Genomic DNA, 13,758 nt, shown 5'->3' on the forward strand with positions numbered 1-13,758 from the left:
TGAAAAAGTTTTGGCACCTTTCCATTCAGTACTTAGCTTGGCTTCCTCCAATCGTTGTGTTCCCCCACGAGCTGGACACCAAAGGGGGCATGCAACGATTGGAGGAAGCCGGATTCGTAATCGCTGTGCTAACTACAGCAGGATCTGCAGGCGGAGGATCGCCGGTCTGCTTTCCATAAAGAAAAGGTATTTTTGAAAAGAAGCTTCAATGTAAAGTTTAATGAATAAAACGCATTCATTAAACTTTACTTTCACTTTAATGAACTTAGCATAGCCATTAGCCCTAGCATATGATTGATTAATGCCCCTTTTAAATAATTTAAATACTTTTTTCTCCCTCTTTTTTTCACCATCTATTTGCTGAGCCGCAATGGTTGGGTTTTATTTCTTTTAGTTTTACTTCCAAGAGGGTTGTGTTAAAATAAGATACCAGAGATGCTGTTATAAAATCTAGGCCAATAATGTTTAGTGATTCTCTGTAAGTGTAGCAGTGGGACATTTCTTACAATTATAATGCAAGCTTTATGAAGATGGAACAAAGCATATGCAATCTATTTGTTTTCATCAGAACTGCGTTTTATTTTGAAGCTTTTAATAGTGAAGACTTTAAAATCAGCTTTTGGCAAATAGATCAATTACTGTTTATAAAAAGCTCTTGAATTGAACCCTTGCAGAGGTTGTGACTATAGATGCAGAGATTCAATAAAGTAGGAGAAAACCAATGTGAGTTTTTTTCAATTCACTGTGGGGTATCTAATAAAAATAGAATAAGCCAAGTTGAGATGCATCCTAAAGTATTAGGAATTTTACTGACCAATTTGACAAAGGGGCATTTTAGAATGAAAATGACATTCTTTAAATTGTTAGAGCATGCCATTTTCCATGACTAATCGTAGATTACTATGTGGTTAAGTGCATAGGTAAATTCCTGCCAGTGAGCCAATCAACAGCAGCAGTTGCATGAAGCTGCCAAATATTTTTTTGGTTGGGAGGTCCAATTTCTGCGTCTGAGCCGTAATTAATCTACGTGTTTAAATCCTTTGCGAGGGTTAAACAGATATTAAACTAGAATCAGTAATGCAAAATGAAATGCACTAAGAAAGGACAGAATGACTCTTTAAGTACTATGTAGCCTAATACCTATATACAGAGGAAGGGCTAGATTACAAGTGGAGCGCAAATTAATGCTTCTGCCTGAGAGTTAACTGTGTTAGAAGTAAGTTTTTTTTGGTTTTGACTCTTGCGCTAACCAGATGATGTGTTTTGTGCAATTTTTTAGTTTCACAAAACAGTTAACCAGAGCTCTGAAGTTGTTGTAATCATTCTAGTGTAAATCCCGATTGCATTCACTTTCAACTTGTAATACGAGTGGTAAGCGGAAACACTCGCTATTAACTTTTATTGCTTGCGCGCAAAAGTTTGCGCTCAACTCGTAATATGGCCCTAAATATTTTAACTAAACCAAATAAAATATTAATTTATTAACACAACTACCATTGCCTCTTTAAGCCTGTTTCAGTAAATTAGATTTTAATTGAGCAAGGGTATCTTTGGGGCTTCTCTGGTCTCAGTCATGGCAACTTTTCCTTTATTTTAAAGGGACATGCTAATTCCATATTAAAATGCTGTAGTTTGTTAGTGCATTGTATCACAGTACAAAGTATGGTAACTAACTCCCACAAAAGGTTAAATTCCCACTTATGCATTAAATGTGTAGCTTTTTAGCAAGGCTTGACATTTAACATTTTTATGGGAGTTAAACCTAGAATTTCCAAGTAACATTAGTGTAATGATAACATGGACTAATAAATTAGAGTACTGTAGTGTTACACTAACCTGTACCCTTATGATGACCGTTTTTAATAAGTCCATATACTTTAACAAATTGACCTTTTCTAAGGTCCATTAACTTCCTTTTTCCCCTTCCCCTGTTTTTAAGAAAATGTTTCCTGTTGCAGACTCTAGGCTAGTTTACAGAATTACATCTTGTGATTCATTTTCTTGTTAGCAACAGCATTAAATAATAAAAACCACAAGTTCTAGTAGAGTTCCTCCATAAACCCTCCACCCCCTGACCTTGTAGCATTTTCAGTGCCTGCAAAACAAAAATAAAATTGTGAGGGCAGCAGTTTCACTGTTTTTTATCCTGACAAATATAGAACAGCTGAAATAATGCAAATCATAGGTTGTCTTATCTCACACACAACTGACCTTGCCTTCCTTTAATTTAAATGTTTTATATGAAACGCTTTCACTGCTAATCCATTAGTGTGAGTTTATGCAGGTTACTTCTTATAGAAAACAATTGTACATTCACCTGTTTTCGTTCTGTGATTACCTGATATTATCTTTTTCTCTTTCCAGTTAACAATAAAAGCCTTACATTTGCGACCAGAATCTGGGCATTCTCCACAAGAATGTTGCCTACGTGTTACCGTAATGCCACTCCGTCTCAATATTGATCAGGTTTGCTAACGCAGATAAATATATATTTGTGTTTATTTGACTGTATATATATATAGTGCTTGTGAAACAGCTCTCTGGGGGCCTGATGATCTAAATCTCTCCGCTCTTGAGAGATGATCTAAGAAGTCTCGTCAGTTTGGTGAGGTTCTTTAAATAATTTTAGAAACGCTAATGTTACATTGAGATGTTTATCACATTATGCAGGTTTCTGTATGTGAAGATCCTCCATGGCTGCGAGTTTTAGATCATAAGGCCCTGGGAGAGAGGTTATAGCTTTTGTATTGTGTATTATGATTTTATTTTAAATTAAAATGTCAATTTAAGTCAGATGTCTAAAAAGGTAGCAGTAGTTTATTTTGAAGGCAGCGATTTTGAACTTAAAGGACAGTGAACAAATTCACATTATTTATATAAATTGTTTTGTTATGCATAAAGTAACACCTTTGCAATATATTTTCATTATTTATTTTGCCCCCTTTATATGTAACATAGCTCTAAAAATTTACGGCTAGATTACAAGTTGTGCGTTAAGGTAAAAAAGCAGCATTAACAGGTCCTAACGCTGCTTTTTCACTACCGCTGGTATTACGAGTCTTGAAGGTTTAGGGTCACCGCACACTTTTTTGGCCTTACCGCAAAACGACTTACGTAAACCCTTTTTTTCTATGGGACTTCTAAAGCGCCGGTATTACGAGTCTGTCCTGGGAGGCCAAAAAGTAAGCGGTACACCCTCTCCTGTCAAGAGTCCTAACGCATTTAAAAGTCAGTAGTTAAGAGTTTTATGGTACAACTCCGTAGCATAAAACTCTTAACTAAAGTGCTAAAAAGTACACTAACACCCATAAACTACCTATTAACCCCTAAACCGAGGCCCTCCCGCATCGCAAACACTAAAATAAAAATTTTAACCCCTAATCTGCCGCTCCGGACATTGCCGCCACCTACATTATATTTATGAACCCCTAATCTGCTGCCCCCAACATCGCCGACACCTACATTATATTTATTAACCCTTAATCTGCCTTTCCCAATGTCGCCACAACCTACCTACACTTATTAACCCCTAATCTGCCACCCCAAGAATAAACATATTAACCCCTAAATCGCCGCACTCCCGCCTTGCAAACATCAGTTAAATATTATTAACCCCTAATCTGCCGTCCCTAACATCGCCACCACCTACCTACACTTATTAACCCCTAATCTGCCGCCCCCAACGTCGCAGCCACTATATTAAAGTTATTAACATCTAAACCTAAACCTAACACCCACTAACTTAAATATAATTTAAATAAATCTAAATAAATATTCCTATCATTAACTAAATTAATCCTATTTAAAACTAAATACTTACCTATAAAATAAACCCTAAGCTAGCTACAATATAACTAATAGTTACATTGTAGCTATCTTAGGGTTTATTTTTATTTTACAGGCAAGTTTATATTTATTTTAACTAGGTAGAATAGTTATTAAATAGTTATTAACTATTTAATAACTGCCTAGCTAAAATAAATATAAATTTACCTGTAAAATAAAACCTAACCTAAGTTACACTAACACTACACTACAATTAAATAAATTATCTAAATTAAATACAATTACCTAAATTAAATTAAATTTTCTAAAGTACAAAAAAAAACACACTAAATTACAGAAAATAATAAACATATTCCAGAAATTTAAACTAATTACACCTAATCTAAGAGCCCTATTAAAATAAAAAAGCCCCCCCAAAATAAAAAAAAAAACCCTAGCCTAAACTAAACTACCAATAGCCCTTAAAAGGGCCTTTTGCGGGGCATTGCCCCAAAGTAATCAGCAATTTTACCTGTAAAAAAAAATACAAACAACCCCCCAAAAGTAAAACCCACCACCCACACAACCAACCCCCCAAATAAAATACTATCTAAAAAAACCTAAGCTCCCCACCCAAATAAAATCTTCAATTTCCTCAAGTAACCCTGTGAGTTTTCTACGGAGAAAGAGGTCTGGCAAGCTCCTTGTGAAGGACTGCGCCGCCATCTAACAAAAAAAAAAGATTCAGATAGAGTTTACGATGTTAAACAACTTTCCAGTTTACTTCTATTATCAAATTTGCTTTGTTTTATTGGTATCTTTTATTGAAGGAGCAGAAATGCACTACTATAATCTAGCTGAACACATCATGTGAGCTAATGACGAGGGATATATTTGCAGCCGCCAATCAGCAACTAGATATCAGTAGTGCATGTCTGCTCCTTCAGCAAAGGATACCAAGAGTATGAAGCAAATTTATAAAATATGTAAATTGGAACGTTGTTTAAAATAACATGCTCTGCGTGAATCATGAAAGTTACATTACTGTCCCTTTAAACATAATAAAAAGTAAGTAGATTAATCACTCATAAAAACTGTATTTATATTATTATATTATATTATTTTAGTGCTTTTTTTTTTTTTTTCAGTCAACTTAAACCACTCAGTTTAGAGGTCTTGAGTTTAACTGATATTTGGTAGCTGATAAATCGGGGTTCTGCAACATATGACATGTGTGACGTTCACACTGTTATTTAGTGGCACCCAGAGGTGATGTCTTTTGGTTCTGTCCTCGTCACATTTGTGCGTTGTTACATGCAGTGCAGCTGCCGAGCTTGGAACCATACTCTTCTTCACTAACAGATTTGGGCCAGGGATCATATTTCTAAAGGTTTGTTGTGGGCATGTGGCTGATAGAGGGACTGCAGGGCCAGGCGTCTAAGCTCACGTTTGCTTTTTTTTACCATTATTATTATAAAAAGTAGGGTTTCACCGATACTAGTATCGGTATCGGTGCAGATACCAAGAATTTGCATGAGTACTCGTGCAAATGCACCGATACTTAAACCGATACCTCCACTTCCTACCCATACGCCATCTTGTGGCGTTTTTTTAAACTGCATGTTCCATTTCATTTTAAGCTGGAGTGGAGACTTAACTAAAAATTGTTCACTTCTGTTGTGCCAATACAAACATATTATTGTAATATTTTTATTTATAAACATAAAACACATAACATAAAACTGTTTTATTATTTCAAAATGTCTTTTGAGATACAGTTCATAATTATAAAGAAGCGATCTTAAATCATTAGACTGTATTGTGCTTGGCAAACTGTCATGACAAAAAAAAAAAGTATCGGTAATTGGCATTGGTGAGTGTTTGAAAAAAGTATCGTACTTGTGCTCGGTCTTAAAAAATGGTATTGGTGGAACCCTAATAAAAAGTAATAATAATATACATCCTTTACTATTAAACCTGATTTAAGAAAATTGCTGGCACCCCTGGTCACTCTATAATATATTATTTTGGCACACCGCTCATAAAACGTCACAGCCCTTTCTTTCATGTAATTAGCAAGAGTCCATGAGCTAGTGACGTATGGGATATACATTCCTACCAGGAAGGGCAAAGTTTCCCAAACCTTAAAATGCCTATAAATACACCCCTCACTACACCCACAATTCAGTTTTACAAACTTTGCCTCCCATGGAGGTGGTGAAGTAAGTTTGTGCTAGATTCTTCGTTGATATGCGCTTCGCAGCAGGCTGGATCCCGGTTTTCCTCTCAGTGTGCAGTGAATGTCAGAGGGATGTGAAGAGAGTATTGCCTATTTGAATTCAATGATCTCCTTCTACGGGGTCTATTTCATAGGTTCTCTGTTATCGGTCTCATAGAGATTCATCTCTTACCTCCCTTTTCAGATCGACGATATACTCTTATATATACCATTACCTCTACTGATTCTCGTTTCAGTACTGGTTTGGCTTTCTACTATATGTAGATGAGTGTCCTGGGGTAAGTAAGTCTTATTTTTGTGACAGTCTAAGCTATGGTTGGGCACTTTTATATAAAGTTCTAAATATATGTGTTTAAACATTTATTTGCCTTGATTCAGGATGTTCAATATTCCTTATTTCAGACAGTCAGTTTCATTATTTGGGATAATGCATTTGAATATTACATTTTTCTTACCTTTAAAATTTGACTTTTTTTCCTGTGGGCTGTTAGGCTTGCGGGGGCTGAAAATGCTTCATTTTATTGCGTCATTCTTGGCGCGGACTTTGTTGGCGCAAAAATTTTCTTGTCATTTCCGGCGACACGTATGAGTTGCGTCATTTTTTTGACGTTTTTGCACCAAAAATGTCAGCGTTACCGGATGTGGCGTCATTTTTGGCGCCAAAAGCATTTAGGCGCCAAATAATGTGGGCGGCTTTTTTGGCGCTAAAAAATTTGAGCGTCATTGTTGTCTCCACAATATTTAAGTCTCATTGTTTATTGCTTCTGGTTGCTAGAAGCTTGTTCATTGGCATTTTTTTCCCATTCCTGAAACTGTCATTTAAGGAATTTGATCAATTTTGCTTTATATGTTGTTTTTTCTATTACATATTGCAAGATGTCTGCGAGTAACCCTGAGTCAGAAGCCACTTCTGGAAAAATGCTTAACTGAGTTTCAGTTCTACCAAAGCTAAGTTCATTTATTTTAAATGTTATAAATGTTTATCTTTAGCTATGGTTTGTAATAAGTTATTATGATATACTTTTACATGCAGAATCCATTAGTATTTATGCTTTATATATTGCCATTCTTACATCTTATGTACAAGAAATATTTAGAAGATTTATAAGAAATATTTTTCTGATTCTATTTTAAAGGCTTTTGTCTGACTTTGTGCCTTCTAATAAAAAATTTTTAGGTCTTTTTCACTTCTTTTTTAATTATTGAAGTTTCAAATGACCAACAACATACTGATTTATCCTTCTCTGATGACGTTTTTTCTCTTTCAGAATTTTCTTCATCAGATATTGACACTAACAAATCTACTTTTTTTATTATTTTTTTATTATTAAAGTACATTTGTTCTTTGTTGAAAAGGTGTTGATTATTTTGGATATTAAAGTAACTAGTTCTTTAAGACTAGCTGACACTATTTCTGCCTGTTTATTCTTCTGTGTTTTCAGAGGTTTTCTTTCCAATTCCCCATACTAGGGAATGGAATAGGCTTAGAATTTTCTTTTTTTCCTTCTTCAAAGGTTTTAAACTATATTCTTTGACAACAGTTAAATTCAATTTGGAGGGTTCTCCAATTTATTGGGGCTATCTCTACTCCTACTAATTATGCTATTGTTTCTATAGCAAAATAGTATTTATTTTCCTTTAGATGGTTGTATCTTATTTATGGAAAATTATTTAGTTTCAGGTACTTTTCTTGGTCCTGTGATTTATTTGGATATTGCAATTGCTTCATTTTTGTTCTGTTTACTTTAAGATCAAGTATCAGATTATGATTTATTTTAGCATTGTTAAGGGACAACATTTACTAGACTAGGTGCTGTTGCATTTGTCTTGTTGTTTTGCATTTATTGATTATTGACTGTTCCTTTAAACTGGACTATCATGCTAATAATTTCATTTGTGTCTTCATTTTATTTAATATTTTCGCAAATGAGGGTTAATCTATGTCTTTAGCTTTTTTAGCTAGAAGAATTTTGTGATTTTTTAAAAAAAAATCCATATTTCTTTTGTTCTAAGATAATCAGTTATTTGTTTTATAATTGCATTCAATTCTTAACTGTTACTCTGGGCTTCAAGATTGAGTTCTAAGACTAAAACTTTAAGCTTATACTAGTTTGGTTGTTCTTATTAAGGAACGAATTCCTGAATTCTTTCCCAAGTAACATGTTTATAATTGGAAATTTTTCAGTTCGAAATCATCTCCCTAATATTTCGATGTACGTGCCGTATTCCAGCTTGGCTGGCAAGGGGCAGGTTAAGATTTTTTTGAAATTTATTTGGTTCTATTCGGTCCAAATTTCTTTGATTTTATTCCAGTAAGGCTAACACTTTCTTTAAGTGTGTTTCGGTCCTATATATTTTGGGTACTGTTGAAGCATGCCTGGGCACCCATGGGGTTCAAGCGCTGCTCAGACCTGGAATCTTCTGGGGTATTTCTTCCAGTTCCATTTTTAGGAACTGGGTTTTGGAGTTTTATTCAAACTATTCTGCCTTTTTGGTCAGTGATAGCATTATTTGTTTTCATTAGATACAATAAATGCATATTTTCATTTTTCTGTTTTCATTCAGATTATTTTCTGAGGATGCGGAATCTCATATGATTCACTTTGCTCTTCAGGACATAGTTAGAGGATCTTTTTTTCAAAAGCTCTTGATTCCTCACACAAGGGTCACCTTTTTTAGGTTTCCAGATATTTGTGTCTCTGTCTTTGTCTCTATCAGACAAGGGACAATTTTATTGTGTTCCGTTTGTCGGTACCTTTAGTCTCTATTATTTCCTTCAGTTGCTATATATGCATAGAAGTTTTAGGTCTTATGGCCACAGCATTGGATTTAATTCCCTTTGCTAATTTTCAATAGAAAGAACCTTTTCAGTCTTTTATGCTTAATTATGGTGCAGGGATTCTAGGATTTCGCATTTTTAATCTTTAAATCCTAATATTTATCTCTCTTGATTTGGTGGTTAAGATCACCATCATTTAGTCTACAGGTCTCTTCGTTTCTTTCAACCTGGACCATGATCTCTACAGATGTGAGTCTTTTTGGTTTGGAGGCTGTCTGAGGATCTCTGTCAGCACAAGGGGTTTGGAAATCTCAGGAGGCGAGATTACCATTTGATATTTTAGAACTCCGTGCTTTCTCAGAGTTTTTTCAGTTTGTTTCTTTTTGAAGAAGAGACGTTTAATGTTTTTTAAACAATATCACTACTATGGTGTATGTCAATCATCAGAGTAGGACTATCAGTCCTTAGGCTGTGACAGAAGTGTCTCAGATATTAGCTTGGGCTAAATCCAGCTCCTATCTAAATTCTGTGGGTTTTTTCCCAGGTATAGATATTTGGGAAGCGGATTATCTCTGTTAATCAAGCTTTTCTTCCGGGAGAATGGTCTCTCTTACCCAGATATGTTTTTCATTTCATCTGAATAAAGAACTTCCCAGGGGCCTATTAAGGTCCGGGAATCTTCAGGCGGAAGTAGTGTATGCATTGACATTTCTTTGGAATTATCTTTTTGCCTATTTCTTTCCGCCTCTAGTTCTTCTTCCAAAATTCTTATGGAGTATTTGTTTGTTATGCTGGTAGCTCCAGCACGGCCTCTCAGGTTTTGGTATACGAATCTCATTCGGATGGCCAGTTGCCAACGTTGGACACCTCCGTTTAAACCAGACCTTTTCTTTCTCAAGGCCATTTTTTCCATCAGGATATCAAATCATTAAATTTGAAGGGATGGAGATTGAACGCTTGGTTTTTAGTCATAGAGGTTTTTCTGACTCATTGATTAATACTATGTTTCAGGCTCATAAATCTGTCTCTTATGGGATATTCTCCTTCCCAACAGGAAGTTGCAAGAGGATCACCCACAGCAGAGCTGCTATATAGCTCCTCCCCTAACTGTCATATCCAGTCATTCTCTTGCAAGCCTCAACCAAGATGGAGGTCGTAAGAGGAGTGTGGTGTTTTATACTTGTTTTATTCTTCAATCAAAAGTTTGTTATTTTTAAATGGTGCCGGAGTGTACTGTTTATCTCAGGCAGTATTTAGAAGAAGAATCTGCCTGCGTTTTCTATGATCTTAGCAGAAGTAACTAAGATCCATGGCTGTTCTCACATATTCTGAGGAGTGAGGTAACTTCAGAGAGGGAATGGCGTGCAGGTTTTCCTGCAATAAGGTATGTGCAGTTAATATTTTTCTAGGGATGGAATTTGCTAGAAAATGCTGCTTATACCGGATTAATGTAAGTAAAGCCTTAAATGCAGTGATAGCGACTGGTATCAGGCTTATTAATAGAGATACATACTCTTATAAAAATGTAATATAAAACGTTTGCTGGCATGTTAATCGTTTTTATATATGTTTGGTGACAAAACTTATTGGGGCCTAGTTTTTTTCCACATGGCTGGTTTGAAAAAATGAGGCCTCTGTCTGCCTAGAGACAGTTTCCTGAAGCTTTCCACTGTTGCAATATGAGTGGGAAGGGCCTATTTTAGTGCTTTTCTGTGCAGATAAAAATACTGACAGAGACATTCAGCTTCCCTCTGCATGATACAGGACATCTCTGAAGGGCTCAAAAGGCTTCAAAGTCGTGTTTGAGGAGGGTAACAATCACAGTAGACTGTGGCAGTTGTTGTGACTGTGTTTAAAAAACGTTTTTGTCATTTATTATTCTGTTTTTGTTATTAAGGGGTTAATCATCCATTTGCAAGTGGGTGCAATGCTCTGCTGACTTGTTACATACACTGTAAAATTTTGTTAGTGTAACTGCCTTTTTTCACTGTTATTTCAAATTTTATCAAAATTTGTTTCTCTTAAAGGCACAGTAACGTTTTTTATATTGCTTGTTAACTTGCTTTAAAGTGTTTTCCAAGCTTGCTAGTCTCATTGCTAGTCTGTACAAACATGTCTGAAACAGAGGATACTTGTTCATTATGTTTAAAAGCCATGGTGGAGCCCCATAGGAGAATGTGTACTAAATGTATTGATTTCACCTTAAACAGTAAAGATCAGTCTTTATCTATAAAAGAATTGTCACCAGAGGGGTCTGTCGAGGGGGAAGTTATGCCGACTAACTCTCCCCACGTGTCGGACCCTTCGCCTCCCACTCAAGGGACGCACGCTAATATGGCGCCAAGTACATCAGGGACGCCCATAGCGATTACTTTGCAGGACATGGCTGCAATCATGAATAATACCCTGTCAGAGGTATTATCCAGATTGCCTGAATTGAGAGGCAAGCGCGATAGCTCTGGGGTTAGACGAGATACAGAGCGCGTAGATGCTGTAAGAGCCATGTCTGATACTGCGTCACAATATGCAGAACCTGAGGACGGAGAGCTTCAGTCTGTGGGTGACGTCTCTGATTCGGGGAGACCTGATTCAGAGATTTCTAATTTTAAATTTAAGCTTGAGAACCTGCTTGGGGAGGTATTAGCTGCTCTGAATAACTGTGACACAATTGCAGTGCCAGAGAAATTGTGTAGGCTGGATAAATACTATGCAGTGCCGGTGAGTACTGATGTTTTTCCAATACCTAAAAGGCTTACAGAAATTATTAGTAAGGAGTGGGATAGGCCCGGTGTGCCCTTTTCCCCACCTCCTATATTTAGAAAAATGTTTCCAATAGATGCCACTACACGGGACTTATGGCAGACTGTCCCTAAGGTGGAGGGAGCAGTTTCTACTTTAGCAAAGCGTACCACTATCCCGGTTGAGGACAGTTGTGCTTTTTCAGATCCAATGGATAAAAAAATTAGAGGGTTACCTTAAGAAAATGTTTATTCAACAAGGTTTTATTTTACAGCCCCTTGCATGCATTGCGCCTGTCACTGCTGCGGCGGCATTCTGGTTTGAGGCCCTGGAAGAGGCCATCCATACAGCTCCATTGACTGAAATTGTTGACAAGCTTAGAACTCTTAAGCTAGCTAACTCATTTGTTTCTGATGCCATTGTTCATTTGACTAAACTAACGGCTAAGAATTCTGGATTCGCCATCCAGGCGCGTAGGGCGCTATGGCTCCAATCCTGGTCAGCTGATGTGACTTCAAAGTCTAAATTACTCAACATTCCTTTCAAGGGGCAGACCTTATTCGGGCCTGGTTTGAAAGAAATTATTGCTGACATTACTGGAGGTAAGGGTCATACCCTTCCTCAGGACAGGGCCAAATCAAAGGCCAAACAGTCTAATTTTCGTGCCTTTCGAAATTCCAAGGCAGGTGCAGCATCAACTTCCTCCGCTTCAAGACAAGAGGGAACTTTTGCTCAATCTAAGCAGGCCTGGAAACCTAACCAGTCCTGGAACAAAGGCAAGCAGGCCAGAAAGCCTGCTGCTGTCTCTAAGACAGCATGAAGGAACGGCCCCCTATCCAGCGACGGATCTAGTAGGGGGCAGACTTTTTCTCTTCGCCCAGGCATGGGCAAGAGATGTTCAGGATCCCTGGGCGTTGGAGATCATATCTCAGGGATATCTTCTGGACTTCAAAGCTTCCCCTCCACAAGGGAGATTTCATCTTTCAAGGTTATCTGCAAATCAGATAAAGAAAGAGGCATTCCTACGCTGTGTGCAAGACCTCCTAGTAATGGGAGTGATCCATCCAGTTCCACGGACGGAACAAGGACAGGGTTTTTATTCAAATCTGTTTGTGGTTCCCAAAAAAGAGGGAACCTTCAGACCAATTTTGGATCTAAAGATCTTAAACAAATTCCTCAGAGTTCCATCCTTCCCATGATCCAAGAGGGGTCAGTACATGACCACAGTGGACTTAAAGGATGCCTACCTTCACATACCGATTCACAAAGATCATCATCGGTTCCTAAGGTTTGCCTATCTAGACAGGCATTACCAATTTGTAGCTCTTCCCTTCGGGTTGGCTACAGCCCCGAGAATCTTTACGAAGGTTCTGGGCTCACTTCTGGCGGTTCTAAGACCGCGAGGCATAGCGGTGGCTCCGTATCTAGACGACATCCTGATACAGGCGTCAAGCTTTCAAATTGCCAAGTCTCATACAGAGATAGTTCTGGCATTTCTGAGATCGCACGGGTGGAAAGTGAACGAGGAAAAGAGTTCTCTATCCCCACTCACAAGAGTCTCCTTCTTAGGGACTCTTATAGATTCTGTAGAGATGAAAATTTACCGGACGGAGTCCAGGTTATCAAAGCTTCTAAATGCTTGCCGTATTCTTCATTCCATTCCGCGCCCTTCGGTGGCTCAGTGTATGGAGGTGATCGGCTTAATGGTAGCGGCAATGGACATAGTGCCATTTGCGCGCCTATATCTCAGACCGCTGCAATTATGCATGCTAAGTCAGTGGAATGGGGATTACACAGATTTGTCCCCTCTGCTAAATCTGGATCAAGAGACCAGAGATTCTCTTCTCTGGTGGTTGTCTCGGGTCCACCTGTCAGAGGGTATGACCTTTCGCAGGCCAGATTGGACAATTGTAACAACAGATGCCAGCCTTCTAGGTTGGGGTGCAGTCTGGAACTCCCTGAAGGCACAGGGATCGTGGACTCAGGAGGAGAAACTCCTTCCGATAAATATTTTGGAGTTAAGAGCAATATTCAATGATCTTCTGGCTTGACCTCAGTTAGCAACACTGAGGTTCATCAGATTTCAGTCGGACAATATCACGACTGTGGCTTACATCAAACATCAAGGGGGAACCAGGAGTTCCCTAGCAATGTTAGAAGTCTCAAAAATAATTCGCTGGGCAGAGACTCACTCTTGCCACCTGTCAGCAATCCATATCCCAGGCGTGGAGAACTG

The 13,758-nt window shown here is 37.7% G+C and overlaps 1 protein-coding gene across 2 annotated transcripts in view; it reads left to right on the forward strand.

Annotated features, from left to right (window-relative positions):
• The window catches only part of ATG2B (autophagy related 2B), a 516,631-nt gene that overhangs the window by 379,922 nt on the left and 122,951 nt on the right, over positions 1–13,758 (forward strand). For both annotated transcript variants that reach the window (XM_053697497.1, XM_053697498.1), the window contains exon 34: positions 2,365–2,466. In XM_053697497.1, coding sequence (XP_053553472.1) covers positions 2,365–2,466 — 102 coding nt within the window. The remainder of the gene's footprint in view (positions 1–2,364; positions 2,467–13,758) is intronic.

The sequence above is a fragment of the Bombina bombina genome, chromosome 1 (genome assembly GCF_027579735.1).
Source record: "Bombina bombina isolate aBomBom1 chromosome 1, aBomBom1.pri, whole genome shotgun sequence".
Classification (NCBI taxonomy): Eukaryota; Metazoa; Chordata; class Amphibia; order Anura; family Bombinatoridae; genus Bombina; species Bombina bombina.